Source organism: Mytilus californianus, unplaced genomic scaffold, assembly GCF_021869535.1.
Source record: "Mytilus californianus isolate M0D057914Y unplaced genomic scaffold, xbMytCali1.0.p SCAF_6, whole genome shotgun sequence".
Lineage (NCBI taxonomy): Eukaryota > Metazoa > Mollusca > Bivalvia > Mytilida > Mytilidae > Mytilus > Mytilus californianus.
This window is the reverse complement of record NW_026262712.1, coordinates 108,112,050-108,126,592: the sequence shown is the minus strand read 5'-3', so window position 1 is coordinate 108,126,592 and position 14,543 is coordinate 108,112,050. Positions and strand designations below refer to the sequence as shown.

The following is a 14,543-nucleotide window of genomic DNA, read 5'->3' as shown; positions in this document are numbered from 1 at the left end:
AAAGTCTTTAATGAATTTTTTCTCCACAACTTTAGAAAGAAAACAATAAATTTTTTTCATTTACCTTCTGGAACAAACATGTTAAGATTTAGAATCCAACAATGTTTCATAAAAAAAATAAGAATGATGAGTGTTAAATGATTTTATGTTAAATATTTTTTCACAAATGAAAATTTCAGGCTCCTCGTAGCAAAAAGCTACTCATGTAATTTGCGACGATCTCAGTAATCACACACCATATAAATAAAGCTTTGACTGTAACACTGAATCCTCTTTTCACTTTGGTTACTAATCGGATGTGTCCTTATTTATATTTTAGTCGGTGCCAACAGCATTTATTCATCAATTGTAATTACTAAGCTTTGAACTAGCTATGAGAACTCAGTGTCTTTTTGTTAATTGGTTATATACTCCGTGCTGATCTTTTTGAGTTGAGCCCTTTCCAACTTGGTTTTACAATTTGTTCTTACGTTGTTTGCTATTTAAATAAAGCTGAGAAATTAAATGGGGAATACTGTTTGTCAAAGAGACAACAACCCGACCAGATCAAGAGCAGATAACAGCCGAAGGCCACCAATGGGCCCCAACGCAACGAGAAAATCCCGCACCAGGAGGTGGTCCTCAGCCGACCCCTAAATAAAAACTGTTCCTGATTATTGGAGGGTTGAGTGCTCGCAAACAGGGTTAACCCTGCACACTATGAATATGATTATCACAAGTCAGTGGCCCTTTATTACTTGGTTGTTATTGTTTGCTGTCTGTCATATTTGTTTTTTCATTTATTGTTTTAACATTAATCAGGCCTTTGAGTTTCTCGTTTAACTTGTTTTATATTTTGAAGATGAACTACAGTTGTTTACATACACACCCACATCATTGATATCTCTTGTGGAAAGTTTTCTCATTGGCAATCATACAACTTCTTCTTATGTTTTTAAAGTGGGGAGATTTTATAATAAGTGATGGTTTCATTGGCAAGCGATCAAACTTACTACCAAGAGATCACTGATAGAGTTTAGTGGACCTTAAAAGCTTAACATTTATATTCTTTTGGCATGAGGTGCATTTTTTAAAAATATTTTTATAGTTTCGTTCAAATGAGTTGAATACAGGTCAGCATTCCGGAAGCAGAAAACAGCGTCTTTAACATTGATATATCTGTAATAGAGTATATTTATGAATAAAGAGAGATTTGAGGTTTTTAAAGTCAACGAGAAAGAAACCCAAACGACTAACAAAAACCAACAGACATACTTTCAGATTAGACATAACTATCTAAACGCTATCTCTGGCCATCAAAGTCGCCCACAGACACTACAAATTTTAATTCATACACAGATGATGCATGATCATTTTTTTACAGTTCTTAGGCTAAAGATGATTACATTGTATTAGATTAATTCAATGAGATATATTAAATAAAGAACTTGGTAATGCTTTTCTTTATATACTAGTAAGTATATATATATCTTTGACCATAATATTTTCATATAGCAGACAACCCATGTTAGTTCTTTGTCATTACCATTTGGTTGATGTTTCAGACCCCACATACATGAAGGTTTAGAGGGTACACACATAAGGCGCTGTTGCTATTAACACTTCCTCCAGGAAGTGATCCCATTAATTCATTCAACAGTGCTTATCTCATTTTCAACATCCAAAATTGGACCACTTTAGTACAATTACTATTTAAATTCAAGCTCTTGAGGTAAACTTATAATCGTATTGACAAAGCTGCTCTTGAAGTTGCCTTAAACAATATCAGATCTACATTTAATTTTCGATCTATGAGTTTGACTGTCCCTCTGGTATCTTTTGCCCCTCTTTTAATGCTAATTCATTGAACTAGTATATGTTCCTAAATTTAAAAAGCTATTGAAAAAATACACAAAAAGGACTACAGTCAATGAAGATGCAAGGGCACTAGAAAAATGACTTTTCCAGCAATTAACATGACAAAATCAAAGTCAGTAACCAAACTGATTTACAGTTATTTTTTAACACAATCATTTTTTGTTTATTATACCAACACATATAATTACTATAAATACATAACCGAAACATAAGATAAAATTTCAAACTTCCACAAAATGCACATATTTAAAACTGAGTTTTACTGTGTGTTTGTTTATTATATATTGTCTAGAGAAACTAGGGGAGGGTTGAGTTCTCACACATGTTTTACCCCTGCCACATTATTGCACCTATCCCAAGTCAGGAACTTCTAGCCTTTGTTTGTCTTGTGTGTGTGTGTTTTTTTTTGGTGATAATTTTGGTTCATTTGTATGTACTGGAGTTTAGGGTGGTGTCCATTTTGCTGAACTAGTGTACAAAATGATTAAGGGGTCAGCTGAAGCCCACCTCCGTGTGCCGGATTTACTTGCTATGTTAAAGACCCATTAGTGGCCTTGTTTTCTCTTTGACACATTCCCTGTTTCCATTCTCCATTTTTTCGTTTTTAAAAATCAAACTAGAAATAACCAAGATTTTAAAATTTTCATTTTATATGCCCCTCACTTAGGGGCATTATGTTTTTCTGTCTATGCGTCTGTTCGTTCGTCCGTCTGTCCTGCTTCAGATTAAAGTTTTTTGTTAAAGTTTTTGGTCAAGGTATTTTTTTATGAAGTTGAAGTCCAATCATATTGAAACTTAGTACAAATGTTCCCTATGATAAGATCTTTCTAATTTTAATGCCAAATTAGAGTTTTGACCCAATTTCACAGTCCACTGAACATAGAAAATGATAGTGCGGGTGGGGCATCCGTGTACTATGGATATATTCTTGTTTTGTAGTTAGTGTGTAAAACAAAATATTTCACATAACAAATTGATAATTATTGATATCGATAACAAGACGAATACATATGCGATAAACATAAGATAATATAGTCTGTCTATAAAGATCCTATGTTAAAAGTTTTAACAATGAATAATCGAGTTTTTTATTTCCATTTTTCACAATTTTTCTTTTCAAATCACATTTTACACAAAAATTACAATTTTTCAAATACTAATATCTATAGGACTTCTTAAGATAGTATTCTCTATTTTCTGTTAAGATCCCAATTTGAAAGTTTTAACCATCAATAACCGAGATATTTTCATTTCCAGTTTTCCGGGTTTTCGGTCTTAAAACATATATTCAACCAAAATTACCCAAATATTAATATTGATAACTAAAGTACTTCACAAATAAAACATAAAATAGTATGTTCTTTTTTCTATATAGATCAAATTTAAAAAATATTAACCATTAACAACAGAGATTTTCTACGTTTCCAGTTTTCAGCGTTTTTTCACTAAAAATCACTCATTTCACCTCAAAATTACTTCAATATGATTAATAATAACTAGAGGACTACATAATACTCTATTAAGATAAGGTTTCCTGTCTTCAACAAGCTTTAGGTCTAAAAATGTAACCATAAATAACAATTTTTCTTCTTTTCCAGTTTTCAGCATTTTTTCTCTAAAAACCACATATTTTACCCCAAAATAACCTTTTCCGCAAATTACATCAATGTATAGTTTCAGTATGTTGTTAGTACAAGTCTATATTATAATTTGCACTAAAAAAACCTTGTTTTGCAATTAGTTGCAGGTTGAGCGATTTTAGAGCTAAATTGACTAGGCTAAAATTCAAACCCAACTTTCCCTGTGTGATATGGAACCTTGTAGTACAATTTCATAAAGACCATACACTTACACACAAGTTATTGTACTGAAACTAGAAAAATGCTTGTTTTTTTCCCCTTTTTGGCCCTTAATTCCTAAAATTTTGAGGCAATTACCCCCAAAATCAATCCCAGCATTCCCTTTGAGGTATGGAACCTTGCAGTACAATTTCAGATAGATCCATACACTTGAACACAAGTTATTGTCTGGAAACTAGAAAAATGCTTATTTTTGGCCCCTTATTCCTAAACATTTTGGGCAATTACCCCAACCTCAATTCCAGCTTTCCCTTTGTGATATGGAACCTTGTAGTACAATTTTAGAAAGATCCATACACTTACACACAAGTTATTGTCATGAAACTAGAAAAACGCTTGTTTTTTTTCCCTTTTTTGGCCTCTAATTCCTAAAATTTTGAGGCAATTACCCCCAAAATCAATCCCAGCATTCCCTTTGTGATATGGAACCTTGTGGTACAATGTCTGAGAGATCCATACACTAACACACAAGTTATTGTCTGGAAGTTACAAAAATGCTTATTTTTGGACCCCAATTCCTAAACTGTTTTTACCATAACCCCCAAAATCAATCCCACCTTCCTTTTGTGGTATTAAACCTTATGGTAAAATTTCATAGAGATCCATTCACTTAAACTAAAGTTATTGTGCGAAAACCAAAGTGTCTTCGGACGACGACGAGGACGACAACGCCAAAGTCATACCAATATACAACTGCAAAAGCTTCAAACCTGAGGTCACAGTAATGGCAGATTTTGACTGGTTAATTAACGTTCACCTTGTGATTGCTTACAATGCAGATGTTTAATTCATTCAAAGTTACAGGATGTTGTGAACACTGTAAAATGGTGGAATAAAAGTTTTAAGATTTATTGGTACAATGTATGAACAGCTAGACTATTGTGTTTCTTCTTTTCTTCACAAAACAATGCAATATAACACATTCAATTCATTTCTTTATAAATATAGTGACTAGTTTCCCATGGGCGATAAACAATGACGCTTTTGGAAATAAGTGTGACCTGAATCTGGGTTGCAATTCCGAACGTTTTAACATAGGAATAAACCGTAGCTCTATGGTGCGCAAATTGTAAAAAAAATATCATAAGGGGGTCTCATTAGGGGAGTCTGATCCCCGATCCTGCTTATTGTTTTGTCAGAATCCTGTTTTCACGCAAAATAATTTGACTTTTCACATGTACATGTCACGCTTACAAAAATAGGCCAATCCTGCATCACCCACTCATAAGAAGGCGGATACCCAGTTCAAATTAAACAAAAGAAATGGAACTCTTTGTTAGAGAAGGTAAAAAAGCCAAATTGGTATATTCGAATTGTTTACATCTGTTTCTATGGGCTTTAAAAGTTTAATAAAGGTTCATAACGTAGGATTTTATGCATTTTATATACATATTTTTACTTGAATTATCAGTCAGGGGTACTACTTAAACAAGTGATTTTAGAATCACTTTTTCAAGTGATTTTGGCTGTGAAATATTAAAAATTTTCACAAAAATAGACACAGAATTTTTAAAATCATTGAAACAAGTAATTTGATAAGTTAAAATGTAATCACTTAATAAGTGTTTATAACATTTTCTTGATATTTTTCCCACAAGGTTGATTTTTTTATTGGTAAAAAGACAAAGAATTCCATTGAAAAAACAACTATGTACATGCAGAAATTGTCTTTTGCTTAATAAGCCTGTCAGTTTTAACAGCTTATTTAAAATATGCAAAAACTGGAATAATTTGTAGATCAGGACATAACCTTGAAGTAGATCATTCTAACTCTAAAGAAAACCAACTAGGTTACCTAATATTGTTGACCTTTTCTAATAGTAAGAGTAGTTAATGAATATTTGATTACAGAAAAATTCCCAAGGGTACTTTTAAAAGCTTTAGCGCACTAACTTACTGCCCAAGCGCACTGGTGAAATTCATATACAAAGAAACAGGGATAATTGATCTAAGTAGGAAAATTATAGAGAAGTTTGTCAAAATATGGAAAATCAATGAAATTAGCATTTGAAGATCAAAGGAAACACCAAAATCACTTAAATAGGTGATTACTGAATTTATCAAATCACTGAAATAGGTGATAATGAAATCACTTGTTTAAGTAGTACCCCCTGACTGATTATAGTATGGAGCTTCGAGATATTTGTAAACTTTTAAATTAAAGACAAATTTTCATAAAACAGTCGATTGTGGTAGGTGCAAATATAAGTGGATCTTTTTTGTGCATAAGCATAAATTCCGCCGAAAAAAATTCCACAGAAAAATAATAGTTTGATCTTTTTTAAAGCATTAATTTGCATCTCTGCCCCCGGCGACAGCGTTTTGGGAAAAAATCTTAAAAATGAGCAATAATTTCATCGAAAAGAGAAAGTCGAGTGCACCTTCTTATGTTCGGGCGTGTTTGAGTTGTCTATTCTGTCTTGAAAACGTATAAAGCAAAAATATTTGATACATCATCTCGCTTCAGATTCTATTATTTTTATATTTTTAGGCTACAGGTTGATTTAATAACATTAAAATCTCACAGTACAAAAAAATGAAATATATGGGTCAAGTGAAATACCTTTCTAATGAGTCATAACAGCAGAGTAGGTTTGTTCGAATTACAAATTTTTACTAAAAATATGTGAATATGATGTCAGTCCTAAAAAATGAAATTGAAACACAAATTTTATATCATCCAAAAAATTCCTTTTTGAGAAAATTCATAACGAAAATCTTAGAAATTTGATTCTCTATCTGTTTTGTTTGCATTTGGATGACCTAGAATCACAAAAATATCATTGAAATAAAAAGAAGAAAAATTTCTAAACAAAAACTGCTCCTTTAATTTTTGTTTAAATACCAGATATGGTATTGGTGTATTTGAATGATAAGATACTATCTAAAAAACAATCGTAATTCAAATATACTGATCTCTTGATCCGATAAATCAGAAACCATGCTCTTTTACTTTCACTTTTAAAATCTGAGACTAAAAGCTAAACAAAAGACGATCAAAGTTACGTTTTCTTTTTCATTGTATACATGCTTGTAGAATTAATCTGTAAATTGTAACTAACACGTAATGCTATGTAGATTTATAAAAAGTTTGCCAATGAAATCCCCTGGTTTTATTGGTAATTAACAATACAGGGAAGAACCTTAGTGCCATTGTTGTAACATTAAGGGGCTTTGTTAACAACTATTAGTGAAATGAAGTATCTGAAGTTGGGAAAAAATTTTTTTTTTACTAAAAATACTTGACGACAGACTTTACAAGTGGATCTTAAAAATGCATAACTTAAAAAAAAAACTTCATTTTTTGCTTATGGGGGTTTTTAACGACCTTGACTGGCTATAAAGCTATAAAGCCCTCGCACGGTCAGCCCTGGCTTGCACCTTTTTGTGCATTTAAATAATTCTTCAACCTCTGAAAAAAAACAACTGGCATATAAGGATCGTAATGGTGCTATGTGGATAAATTTATCGGTTTTCAAGAGCTAAATTGGCATCGCGTCATCCCTACAATGGCTTCCATTTATACGATTGTAAAAATCAGCTGCCGTAATGGGGAGATAATTTTGACGAAGTAGAATCCTGACTGTAAGAGCTTCTGTTCTGCAGAGGTTCTATTTATCTTTACAAATTTCGAATTAGTGTCAAAATTTTGAAGGAAAAATTATCTTAAGTTAAATATATATAGTATACCCTCGAAGCATTATAAAATGAGGTTCTCAATATACCATATTACGCTACAACAAACAGGTTGTAGTACATTATCAGTGCCTTTCAACTGTTTTGTTCTACTTTCATTTTGGATTTGTTTTCCCGCGTAATTTGGCCTTTAAAATAATTCCGGGTGATATCGGAGAAAGACTAGTGACAGTTTACGGATTTATAATCTAGCGATATTAGGATCTGCATGGGTGGGATTTAAACAAGGACGTATACAGAGGCGGATCCAGCCACTTTTAAAAGGAGGGGTTCCAACCCAGGATAAAGGGGGGGGGGGGTGTCCAACCATATGTCCCCATTCAAAAGCATTGATCATCAAAAAAAAGGGGGAAACAACCCCCGGATTCCCCCCTCCCCTGGATCCCCCACTGGTATAGTTTAAAGAATAAAAAGTAATGGCAAAAAATATGGAATAGAGAAAAATGTGAAAAAAAGAATTAAGAAAAATGGGGTGCAAAAGTATAAATAATAACTGTTGAAATAAAAAAATAGGGCAGTAATACAAAAAAGATACTAGAAATGAACTTCTCTTGAACTGAATTTTAATGTGCGTATTGTTATGCGTTTACTTTTTCTACATTGGCTAGAGGTATAGGGGGAGGGTTGAGATCTCATAAACATGTTTAACCCCGCCGCATTTTTCGGCGCCTGTCCCAAGTCAGGAGCCTCTAGCCTTTGTCAGTCTTGTATTATTTTTAATTTTAGTTTCTTGTGTACTATTTGGAGTTTAGTATGGCGTTCATTATCACTGAACTAGTATATATATTTGTTTAGGGGCCAGCTGAAGGACGCCTCCGGGTGCGGGAATTTCTCTCTGCATTGAAGACCTGTTGGTGACCTTCTGCTGTTGTCTGTTCTATAGTCGGGTTGTTGTCTCTTTGACACATTCCCCATTTCCATTCTCAATTTTAATGCATAGTCAGATGATAAAGAAGTCATCTAAATCAAGGATTTGTATGCTGAGATCTCACTATACAAATCATTGTCTGATTACAGAAAAAAATACACAGAATAAGCGTCAATTTTAAAGAAGCGTGACACCCCACTGAGATACCTAGACCATCGTCTATATCCCCAGAGTGAAGTAACTTGAGCGAGTGCTCGGACTGCTAGGGCTTTGATTTTTTTAATGTCAGAGAAATTTGGGAAGAAGACATATGCTATTGCGGTCTCTGGAACAGGGGTCACATTTATTATGCTAGAGCAGCCGGTCAACGGTCAAAATTGTTTCCTCACAAAGGTCGCTATTATAATAAGGCATATCATTCATACAGTATAGACAACTGAAACACTGACTGCAAGTAAAAAAGTTACTTAATTCAAAAACTTAAGGCAAATGAGGAAACTGAAAGAAAAGGGGCGGGTGGGGGGGACTTCTATGTGACAAGCCGAAATAACAAAGTTATTCTATAGCCTGAGTGTAGAAGTAAGTCAGTGTCTTCTTTCGTTTTTACTTTTTATTAAAATTGCCAAAAAAGTGGGGTTGGCAAAAACTCCCTCCCTCTGGTTCCTACCCAGTATATCAATATACTTGTTTTTTTGAACCATTGAATCTTAAAACTTGGCGTACTCGGGTTGGAAGAGATGCATGCAAAGATCTCATGAGAGTTGAATTGATGGGGGCCTACATTTCAGTGCACGTGTATCATGATGAGGTAATGTCTAAGTTATTTTTTATCGTAGTTGCTCTCCTTCGTAAACGAACTTTTTAGGAATTTCCAGACTGAATTTCTATTATGCCTGGACCAAAGACCATTTTTCACAGTATTTTCGACAAATATGTATTTTGCTACATGTACCAATTACAATTTGAGTCTCATCAGAAAAAATCACCCGATTCCAGTGTAACAATTTACAACTAAATGAAGCTTAGAACTACACCATGCACGTCTCTTAAAAATTGTATTTGAAATGATAATTTCCTTCTTTACCACACTTAATTTTTGTATCCATAAAATAATAAAATCTGTTCTTCTGGTCACTTGTATATATGTGCCCTTTCATTATATGTGTTTGTAATGTCTTGAAAATTTTTGCATCCATTAGCTGTAACAAAGTTGAGAAGCTGCAGGTCAGAACGTCTGGTTTAACTAACGGGTCAACCATTTCAGGGAGTGTTTTCCACAACACCTCTTGAACGATACCGTTTTAAAAGTGTTTGCACGGTCGATGATTTAATTATACCCAGTGTTTCAGCCATCGATTCAAAGTTCGATACTGAGAGTAACCTTATGTTCACTAGACAAATTTAATTCAATATTACATTTTTAAGCAATGGTGGAATTTAGCAAATAGTTACTATGCTTTGAAAATTCTAGAAGCCGATATTTCGTTTAGCTTGTCGAGTAAACAAGTCAAGGTTGACCTGAATGTTAATCAGATCACAGATTAATATCGTTTATACGAACTAAAAGCATTAATTAATTTTTTAAATGGCCTTAATGCAAGCATAAACAAGTAGTACACGTGTAAAATAATCACACTGCAATAACATTGTTGTAAATATAATTAAATCGTGACATCCAGAGACTTCTGAAGCTTGTACTATTGCTATATGACCAGAATATAAGTTCCTTATCTTTCATGAATATTTTATAAGGTTCCATCAGTGACTGAGAGATTAATAAAATATTTAGTGTGATCCAATGAAAGCCACAGCAACCATAACTCTCAATAGTATTGTTACTAAATACAATAAAACTGAAGATTATTACACCCAACAACTTGTCAGTGTACTGGACGGAATAGAGAAACCTTTCAACGTAAGCGTAAATTTATCAATATATCTTGTATATTAAAGTTTTTTTTTACTTTTCTTTTATTTATTATTTTGCATCGTTTCCAATTACTTTTGAAAACCTCTTAACGAATTTGCTGTAGTGGTTACTGTAATGCTTGCTGTTTTTTTTTTATTTACACAGGGGATGGAATTTGGAGGGTGTACACGTCCTTCTTTCTTACTTGACAAAAAACAAATCAGAGGTAGGCATTTGGACGAAGTACACGCCCTTCTTTCTTGATAAAAAAAATTGCAGAACAACACCCTTTTTCATGTAGTAATATATTTAGAAACGTAGTTTTTGCGTATGATTTTTTTTATTCCTTTATATTTGGAAATAGGTTCAAGCAGAATATACGCCAATGAAACAAAATTCTGGAATAAATGAAATTTTAGAGAGAAAAGGGAGGAGGATAGTTCCTCATTTTGTGCCGCCGCTTATTGTCCACATCAAGTCCGATAAAGATAACTTACATGTTTAAAAAATACGCAGCATTCAGTTTAAAATTCCAACCTGGTTTATCACATGCAGTCGCAAATTAGAAAAAAGAAACCCAGTCGTTTTAATAACGTTTGTATGTATAAACCCAGTCGTTTTAATAACGTTTGTATGTATATTTTAGATATATAGACAACACATAATTTGTTCATGAATTGTTGCTATCCCCGAAAGAAGAAACATGCCAGTCTTTTATGTCCCAGCCAGTGAAACACCAAAGAAACAACACAGGCTTCAACAGCAGTATAGTATTGATGAACGAAAGCTCATGTCCGATATTTTGTACGAAGATCTGAGCAGTAAACGATGTAAGTGTGCTTTTAAAAAAACAATATTTACTGGACATAACATTGATATATTCCATATAGTTTGCTCTTTACGTAAAAAAATAGTCATCATCGTTTCCAGCAAACTGGTAACCAACAAATATCTTGACGTGATCTATGATTGTCTAGATGTTTGCTGTATTTCAAGAGATTGTCGGGCAAATTTTGACCTCTTTGCTCGATATAGTTTATAATTTGAACTGTTTCATTACCACCCAAGAACAACTGAGTCCACCGCGTTTCTTTGTTGGGTTCGTGTTGCTAAATCTGTCTGTGTGGTGTTTTATAGATACATGTTTGTCGGTTCCATTTTTTCTATTGGCCACGGTATTGTCTGTTTTCATCAACTTATGTTTTTTTATTGCACCGTTGGAGTATTTTTAATCTATTTGTGTAAGATGTTTATATGTACATTTCAGCATATTTTTTTTTAAATCTACTTAACATCATTCAATGTCAGTGTGCTTTTGCTATAATGCATGCCTCTACTTTGATGAAAGCATTGCACAAACTTGTTAATGGTATTTAATTGATTGATAATTGTACAGTATAATGTGTTTTCTGTTTCCTCATCAGCTACAGTTAAGTTTGACAGAGATGAAAGGCGTCTTATAGCGGAAATCACTCGACAGAAAGATTTGGAATCTAAAGGTATAATTGTGTTGTTATTATAGGCAGGTATAATTGTGTTGTTATTATAGGCAGGTAAAATTGTGTTGTTATTATAGGCAGGTATAATTGTGTTGTTATTATAGGCAGTTATAATTGTGTTGTTATTATAGGCAGGTATAATTGTGTTGTTATTATAGGCAGGAATAATTGTGTTGTTATTATAGGCAGGTAAAATTGTGTTGTTATTATAGGCAGGTATAATTGTGTTGTTATTATAGGCAGGTATAATTGTGTTGTTATTATAGGCACAAACAGAAATATCAATGTTACAATCGAGCAAAGCAGTTGTTTCTTAAATTTATAGCTTTTAACTATTAATCAAATAATTCAACTGTTTATACAGAAAATATACACTCAAAACAGACGTTACCTTCATTGCCAGGAACCATCCTAAAGCTAAAGATTTATAGATTTAAGTGGCAATTCTTAAAATAAACTCATCATAGATACCAGGATTGAAATTTTATATTTACGCCAGACGCGCGTTTCGTCTATAAAAGACTCATCAGTGACGCTCGAATAAAAAAATGTTAAAAAGGCCAAAAACAGTATTACACTTTTGAACAGTACAAGAAACAATTTGATACATGAGCAAAGTATATAAAACATCATACATGTCGTCACTTGCTTTTCTTTTCTCATAGAGATTGGTACCTCAATAGTCATGCTTACATTGTCATTTAATTTTTATCATTCAAGTTGAGCAATCTAAACAATTTGATGAGAAACGTCAACAAAATCTGGCGAAGCGAGACGAAATAGAAGCAGAAAAGAAAGCTCGCGCTCAAGAGAAATTAAGACGGTCGCTTTCAACAACAAAACCAGATCTGGTATCGGAAACTGTGAAAAGATATGAAACAAAACGTTCAGAAGTGCTAGAAAGAATTCAGAAAAAGGAAAAGGAGAAGAAAGCGAAATTAGATAAAGCAATGAATAGGGAAAAGCCAAACTTTTCTACCCTTGTTACAAAAATATACGACGAGAAAAGAGCGGGAGTGTTGGAACGGATTCAAAAGAAACAAGAGGAAACTAAACTAAAATACGAACAAAAAATAAACAAAGCGGTTCCTGATAAATCTGCAATGATTCCAGATATAGCAAAAAGTTATGACAATCGAAGGGCGGAAGTCTTGGCAAGATTAAAACAAAGCGAAGACGAGAAGAAAATGAAGATAGAAAAGAAATTAGAACGCGTTGAAAATGCGCACCAAAGGTATAAGGAGAATATGCTGTTCATCCGAGAAAAATCTGTAATGGGCAGAACATTTGATTTTGATAATATTAAAGAAGGAAGTGCACAGTCGAGTGACGATGAAAAGAACGACCAAGATTCTGGAATAAGTCTTAATAAGTCATATCAAGATACAGATTCACAGGGTGATAGCTGTGACAGCCAACAAAGCACCAACAGGAGCAAGAGCCGCCTAATGTCTAGCTATGGTTCATTTAGTAAGAGATCAGTTCTGCCTCCGATTGAATGAAACTAAGATTACAGTTGTGTTCTTAGACTTCGCTACACGTGCTTACAGTGACCATTTCATTACCTTTCTTTTTGCTAGCTATATATCACAATGCAGATAGACCGACAATTTCAGAATGGCAAATGGAACGCTGTTATCGTTTAGGAGTGTTACCTATAATTGTAAAAATGTAGAATATCTCAGTAACTTTCTAGTTTTCTAATGATCTAAGTGAACGGTGCACTCCATTAATGCATATTTGTGCTTAATTTCTAATTTTGTGTAATAAATATTTAAGTTAATGGGTTTACTTACCTTTCCAATGTAACAAACTAATTAAGAATAGAACTACAAAAACCAAATAATAACAGAACTACAAAAATATATAAGAAGAGAACTACAAAAGTCATATAAGAACAAAACTATAAAAAAAAAATAAGAACAGAACTACAAAAATATATAAGGAGAGAAATACAAAAGTCATAATTAGAACAAAACTACAAAAACCAAATAAGAACAAACAAAAAAAACAAAAAAATAAGAACAGAACTAAAAAAAACACAAATAAGAACAGAACTACAAAAACATATAAGAACTGAACTGACAAAAACAAATAAGAAAAAAACTACAAAAAACATATAAAAACAGAACTGCAAAAATCTGCCAACTCTTTTATCCCTTCAGGGTTGATTCTCCAAAACGCTTTATATAAATGAATTCCAAAACATTTGTGTCGAATCTATACTTGATGAAATTAGTCCTAGACACACGTGTACGTTGAAATCGGTATCATATGTTAAACTATTTTCAGATATGTTAACGGTGCAACTGTACAAAAGTCTATACATTGGCAGTACAAATTTGTGTTTGTTTTTGCATGAATTTATGAACGTATATGTTTTTATGCTCCCGCAACTGAAAGCATATTGTTTTACCCCTGTCCGTCCCATTATGCATAGCGTTTCCGGATAACTCCGCCTACAGTTTGAATGATAGGAAGTTTTCACTTTGCTAGCTGTTTGTACATATATTGAAGGTGTGCATGTGGTCAGGGTTATGATTTTATTAATATTTGCTCTTTTGGGAGATAGTTGAACTTTGTCATTTTTGGAGTATATACTTGCATAAGAGGTGCATAGCGTTTCGGGTAACTCCTCCTACAGTGAACCATAGACCTATGTGCTCCCATGCTCAACTTTGTGTATTTAAAAATAACATTTTGCATCTGCGGGGGCATTATTTGTGTCTCCCAGACACAATAATATGTCAAAGAAAGTCCTACATTGACTTTGTTATAATACAGTTACTTCAGAGTGGATTTGAGCAGCTATAGATCACCGTACGATTTTGTGGAAATTTTTATTTTATTAAAAA

The 14,543-nt window shown here is 33.1% G+C and overlaps 2 protein-coding genes across 2 annotated transcripts in view; one reads left to right on the top strand and one right to left on the bottom strand.

The window, feature by feature from the left end:
• Window positions 1–7,524, bottom strand: part of LOC127704307 (DNA helicase MCM8-like) — a 98,512-nt gene extending 90,988 nt beyond the window's left edge. The window contains exon 1 of the mRNA XM_052208317.1: window positions 7,407–7,524. The gene's annotated coding sequence lies outside the window, so the exon portion shown is untranslated. The remainder of the gene's footprint in view (window positions 1–7,406) is intronic.
• A 3,317-nt stretch (window positions 7,525–10,841) lies between these two features.
• On the top strand, window positions 10,842–13,471 carry LOC127704295 (trichohyalin-like). The gene is made up of 3 exons (XM_052208303.1): window positions 10,842–11,019; window positions 11,614–11,688; window positions 12,409–13,471. The coding sequence occupies exons 1-3, from the start codon at window positions 10,893–10,895 to the stop codon at window positions 13,188–13,190; spliced, it is 984 nt and encodes a 327-aa protein (XP_052064263.1). The 5' UTR covers window positions 10,842–10,892; the 3' UTR covers window positions 13,191–13,471.
• Window positions 13,472–14,543: the final 1,072 nt, after the last annotated feature.

Bases quoted from the DNA above. Each gene is read 5' to 3' on its own strand.
- LOC127704295 (XM_052208303.1), top strand. From the start codon at position 10,893: ATGCCAGTCTTTTATGTCCCAGCCAGTGAAACACCAAAGAAACAACAC. The intron at 11,020-11,613 runs GTAAGTGTGCTT...TTTCCTCATCAG, and splicing joins AGATCTGAGCAGTAAACGAT to CTACAGTTAAGTTTGACAGA. The intron at 11,689-12,408 runs GTATAATTGTGT...TTATCATTCAAG, and splicing joins GAAAGATTTGGAATCTAAAG to TTGAGCAATCTAAACAATTT.